The sequence below is a fragment of the Sinohyriopsis cumingii genome, unplaced genomic scaffold, assembly GCF_028554795.1.
Source record: "Sinohyriopsis cumingii isolate HCF-2022 unplaced genomic scaffold, ASM2855479v2 utg001837l, whole genome shotgun sequence".
Classification (NCBI taxonomy): domain Eukaryota; kingdom Metazoa; phylum Mollusca; class Bivalvia; order Unionida; family Unionidae; genus Sinohyriopsis; species Sinohyriopsis cumingii.
The window spans coordinates 601893-608177 of record NW_028316068.1 but is presented as its reverse complement, the minus strand read 5'-3'; the positions used below and the strand labels follow the sequence as shown (position 1 = coordinate 608177).

At 39.2% G+C, this 6285-nt stretch overlaps 1 protein-coding gene across 1 annotated transcript in view; it reads left to right on the top strand.

Annotated features, from left to right (window-relative positions):
- The first annotated feature begins 5700 nt into the window (after positions 1 to 5700).
- Positions 5701 to 6285, top strand: part of LOC149771459 (potassium channel subfamily T member 2-like) — a 153812-nt gene continuing 153227 nt past the window's right edge. The window contains exon 1 of the mRNA XM_089948428.1: positions 5701 to 6049. Coding sequence (XP_089804554.1) covers positions 5701 to 6049 — 349 coding nt within the window. The remainder of the gene's footprint in view (positions 6050 to 6285) is intronic.

Here is a 6285-nt window from a genome sequence, read left to right as displayed (position 1 = left end):
TGAAAGCAAAAAGTCAAATGACTCAAGTTCAAACACCATAAGCTACTTTATAGTCATAGCAGACCAGCGTATATAAAAGGGTGTGTGTCTTGTCCTTTCACTATTCATTTCACTCTCAAGCCGAGCACAACGATGGAAGAGACTAACCAGATGGAACGTTTCGTCAGAGCTTTGCGAGGGGTCATTAGAAAATTCTCTTCAGACCAGCCTACGGACTACTCTCCTTCCTTTAGAGATAAAAGTCAAGATACTTGCTATATCTGTCAGAAGAAAGGGCATTGGTCTTCAGAGTGTCCAGACCGTGAAAAAAGAACAAAAACAGGGACTAAAAAAGACAAAAGTCAAGATACCTGTTATTATTGTAAAGAAAAAGGACATTGGTCTCCAGATTGCCCAAAAAAGAAACAAGAGGAGTCAGAAGAAAAGAAGGATTCTTCAGAAGAAGAGAGGAATTCTTCAGAGGAAGAGAGGGATTCTTCTGAGGAAGAAAGAAGACAGGTGAAGAAAAAGAAACAGGAGAAAAAAAGAAGAAGGGAAGAAAGCGAGGAGGAAGAAGAGGAAAAGAGTGTGACGGTGAAGAAATTCAAAAAACAGAGAGACTAAACAAGGAGAAAAGAAGAAATCAATGAACTTTTAATTAAAGTGTTGAGTTGTGAATTGTGAATTGGATTGTAAAAAATGAAGAAAAGAATAAATGAATGATATAAGGTAAGAGTCTTTGAGTTTTGATTTTAAAATAAGAAGCTACACTCACGCACTCATACACAGACACGTACTATAAGGGTAAAATGGGTGGGGTTTATTTGTGAGTTATTGGCAAATTGAAATTGTATTTCTTTTCGAGAAATGTGGGTGGCCCTGAAAAGGGCCTTTTTTCTTTATGGTGCAGGGGTGAGTTTAAGCAATCAATTTTAACTGCCTTAAGCCTTTGCCACGGCCAAGGCCTACTTCTGGACTGCGTAATGATGATAATGATTGGGTTGAAATCACTAAGGGTGGTACGGTAGGCTTAGTCACAGGGTTGACGTGTTTAGCTCGGGAAGGTCGTATTCTCTTCGGTCGTGATAAAGAAGTCTGATACATTTGTTTCAGACTTCTTAACTCCGCTAAAATGTCCAACAGTACCGTGACCGTTTGATTTTCACCCTCTTGTTTCTTTGCTGCTACTTCTTCTTGCTGTTGTTTTTTTCTTACCTCTTCTTCTTGTTGCTGTTGCTGTAAGAGAAAAGCCTGTTCCGCTTCCTTTTGTCGTTGTATAAATTTCTCCAATTCTTCTTTCTGTCTCTGTCTAAAATTCTCCACTTGCGGTAATGAAGAAGGTAACGAAGGTTCCGGAACAAATTCTTGCGAGGAGAGAAAATCGACAAAATCTCAATTCACCTCTTCTGAAAGTAAGTCCGGGTTCCCTTGGGCGGTCTCCCCTGCTGGTGCACCCCATTGGATCGTTTTCTGAGTTTCCGTCATGTTGAATCACTGTCGCATAGATTGACTGCACACAAGCGCTAGCGAATCTATATAGACTACGTGACGTCACAGACTGCTCTCTTCGGATTGGATGCGGGCTGACTGAATTCTGTAACGCGTGTTCGGATTGGTGAATGAACTCAATCCGTTTCAATCCTTTCTGTCCCTATAAATAAGCGCAGTTCACTGCATTGATTCACCTATTGTAGGAGCCTCAACATGTGGACCGACGTTGAATCTTCAACCCTTGTGTCAACAATGATGTTCAGGACGGACATGCTCATGTATGTCCGATCCAAGTGGACCGTTGTCCACAGGACCAGCAGCAGCCTGTGGATAAGAAGAGTCTATATAGAGAGACAAGGTTGCCTCAAGAGGACTCTGATGTACGGCCCTGCTGTAAGACGAAGTTTGAGGACAAGAAGATGTCGCAAATGCCCTTTATGTTAAGGGCATATTAACATAAACCAAAGGCCCTTTTCAGGGCCAGCCATATTTCTCGAAAAGAGATAGTCTTTGAATTGCCTACCCCTTTTTTAAAAAAAATTTTTTTAAAAAAAGAAAAAAATCCCATGTTCCATTCCCCTTGTCCCTAAACAAGCCCAAACTATTCCCCATGTTAAATTCCCCTTGTCCGTAGAGTGACCCACGATTTATCGCCATGTTAAATTCCCCTTGTCCGTAGAGTGACCCACGATTTATCGCCATGTTAATTCCCCTTGTCCGTAATCTGACCCACGATTTTTCGCCATGTTAAATTTCCATTGTCCGTAATCTAACCCAGGGGGGTCTGTAATGCTAATTCCCATTGTCCGTAAAGTGCCCCCCTTAACTACTGACATGAGATAGAGTTTGGAATGATTGGCCATGAGGTAAAGTTTGGAATGATTGACCATAAGGTAGAGTTTGGAATAACTGGCCACGAGGTTGTTGTTGTTGTTGATGTAGGGTTTAACGCCATTTTTCAGCACAAGATAGGCTATACATGGCGGCCAGTATTAATGGAGGAGGAAGAACCCGGGAAAAGCCTGGAAAGAACCAACGACCCACGAGAAGCTACTGGCAAGCTTCCTCACATACTTAATTGGATGAATCCGAGACTCGAACCCAAACCGACAGAGGTGAGATGGCAGTGATCCATAACAGTGAGCGCTTTAGACCATTCGGCCATTCGGGGCCCCTTGGCCACGAGGTAGAGTTTGGAATGATTGGCCATGAGGTAGAGTTTGATATGAATGGTCGTGAGGTAGAGTATTGTATGACTGGCTATATTTCTATTTCAGTTTTGATCAAACTATCCGCTTACATCTTCAGGATTTTGGACAGTTTTATTGATGAGTGAGCCCCGTGCATATTAGCGAGGAGATTTTGCGTCAGATTCGTTGAGCTTGCTTCCACTCAGAAAGCCCAAATTCTGATCCGATTTTGATCACACCATATATATATATATATATATATATATATATATATATATATATATATATATATATATATATATATATAATGTATGTATAATGACAATATGTATGTTTAATGAATTTTAAGATGAGCACGACCTATGTATCTTTATGATGTGGTCTTGATTCTGATTGGCTGTGGGGTTATTTTTACCACTGTAGAGACTTTATTTTTGATTGAATTTTGATCAAACTAGGTAAATAGACCTATGTCATCAGGAACCCATTGACCGTGCATCTATCTAAGCTTCACAATGCTGTATCATACATATTTTTATCCGATTTTCCCTTATTTTTAGATATTGCCTTGTGCTGCCAAGATGTTGGATGAGTTTGATTATGTGCGAAGTATATGCATATTAATGAGATCATTTTGTGCATGATGGGCTAAGTCCATTACCACTCTGCAGACCGAAATTCCAATCAAATTTTGTCTCCGTCATTAGCTTATATTATCATTGTCGTATTTCCTGTTTATAATAAGTGAGATCCGCACATGAGACGTACGTTTCATCTGATTGGTTGCGCCTGTTACCACTCTAGCTCTAGAGACTATATTTCATATCCAACTGCTGTAAAATTTGGCAAATGCGTTTATGTCATTAGAATCTAAGATGACTTTGATTAGTCACTTAAGACGCTGCATATTAAATATACCTTTATAGAACGAAATTTTAGCTATACTTTTCATAGACCAGGAGAGCTTATGGGATGGCCTGTTGTCCGTCCGTCCGTTAGCACAAGGTCGTTATTGCTACTCTCCTAAACTACTTCGACGATTGCCATGAAACTTTATACACACATCAACTCCAAAGTCCAGTTTGTTCTATATGAAATTGGTGCTGATGAGACATCCACTATGGCCGCCCCAACAGTCGTCTTGAAAATCTTAACATCGATACTCCTGAATAGATGGTCATATCAACATGGTCTTTTCACCCAGAGACTTCTTATGATTTTTAGCTGATACAGCTAAAATGGTGCAGATCTGAATTCCAATATGACCAGCACATCAGCCACCTTGAATATGTTATTGCTTTTGTTACTCAACAGAAAGCCATACTTTCATGGATTTTCAACAGAAGACTTAAACTGATGCATGTTTGGTTATAAATCAAACTGGCTCGGCTTTGGATATACACGTGGCCACCCTCGAATTTCGATCTTTCACAAACGTGTCCCCCAAACAAATATGGCGGACGAGTTGCTATGTTGAGCACGTGACTCGATGACGTCAGTCCGACTGCGAGAATACAATTCAACTACCATCATTTGTCCGTTTACACTCTGACATTAGCAAATATATAAATATTATGTATCATGTCCTGTCCGTCAAACATCAAAGTATTTTAAGTCGTAACTAAGCCTGCTAAGCTTGGGTGAAGAGTAAACAAGTAACAATGAACGCTGACAATAATGATAACATATTGAACGTAAACAAGTAACAATGAACGCTGACAATAATGATAACATGTTGAACAACATAAAAATGAAGAATACGATATTAAATATTCAAAACCTATTCTTACTTGTATAAAAGATAGCCAACATTTACAATGAACACTTGAAACTGAATCAAATTGTGAACGTGAGAAATGTGTGGAACTGGACACGTGATCTATAACAAAGAAACATGGATCATGAAGGTATTCAACACCATTTCAGTAATGGGTATCATTTTTTAAAATTTGATTCTACATACCTTTAAGTGGTAAGTATTCACGTCATCTAGATTCGTATTCATCTATATTCCTTTGAAAGGTCATTATTTAGACGCACCGAGACGTGCATACGGCAAAATCAATGTTAAAGTACGTAGACATTTCTGGACGAAATTAACCCAAAGGTGTGATCCAGTACAATCGGGGATGAATGTCGCGCGCTGTAATATTACAATGAAAGCTACTCATGTTGATAAACATATTCGCGCTACACTCGATTGTGACGAGTCCACTCGATGTGCTCTTAATAACCCAAGTTTTGTACAAGACCACCATTGTACAAGTCCATAGGGATATATAATTTTCGTCTGGAAGTTTCTTGGTGACAGTTAAGGTGAGCATTGAATAATCAGGATTTAATAGACTTTGGTCTTTGGTTAAGCAAAATTAGTGATAAATTTTAAAATAACAATTTATATTTAATTTAAAATGAGTAAATGCGCATACATGACCCATGACTTGAACCATACTGGAACCGGGCATGAGAGCTAGTGCCGGCCATCTTGCCTGCAGACGTATTTTGATGATGTCAGCTGTTGAAGTCATCAAGCTTAGTGTATTCAAATGATGAGTTGGATTGGAAGATAAGTGTGATACACATTTCTGTGTGACATATTCATTTAAAGTAAGATTACAGAAGATTTGATAAGTATTTAATGATGTTCAAGATTGAACCACATGACCGGCGAGATCAGTGCCGGATTATAAACCTTGTGCAGGCCCTTAGGGTCCCCCTTCGCCCCTACATTAATACAGTATTTTCTCTAAGAAGTCTTTAACGTAAAAGAACAAAGGATTGTTTGTGTAACAGATCGATTCCAATGCATTGCTTAGTCAAGTTTGTGGCTTCCTTTCGTTCTCCCTTTTAATTTATCCAGTCCAAATCTATGATTGTATGTACAAATTAAATAACCAAAAAGTCTGTCGCCAAAAAAATCGCCAGAAGGGATATTTTTGTCGCCAATAAGGAAAAAAAATCGCAATTTGCGACATTGGCGAAGCCCAGGACGATCCCTGAGGTAGAGTATTGTATGATTGGCCATAAGGTATAGTTTCGTATGATTGACCAGAAGGTAGAGTTTTGTATGATTGGCCAGAAGGTAGAGTATTGTATGATTGACCAGAAGGTAGAGATTTGTGTGATTGACCGTAAGGTAGAGTATTGTATGATTGACCAGAAGGTAGAGTTTTGTATGATTAACCATAAGGTTGAGTTTTGTATGATTGACCAGAAGGTAGAGTTTTGTATGATTGACCAGAAGGTAGAGTTTTGTATAATTAACCATAAGGTAGAGATTTGTATGATTGACCAGAAGGTAGAGTTTTGTATAATTAGCCATAAGGTAGAGTTTTGTATGATTGGCCAGAAGGTAGAGATTTATATGATAGACCAGAAGGTAGAATTTTGTATGATTGACCATGAGGTAGAGTTTTGTTCGATTGACTATAAGGTTATTGTTGTTGTAGGGTTTAACGCCATTTTTCAGCACACGATAGGCAATACATGGCAGCCAGTATTAATGGTATAGGAAGAACCCTGGGAAACCCTTGGGAAGAACCAATGACCCCCCTGAAAAGCTACTGGCAAGCTTTCTCACATACCCACATTGGCCGAATCTGAGATTCAAACCCACGCAGACAGA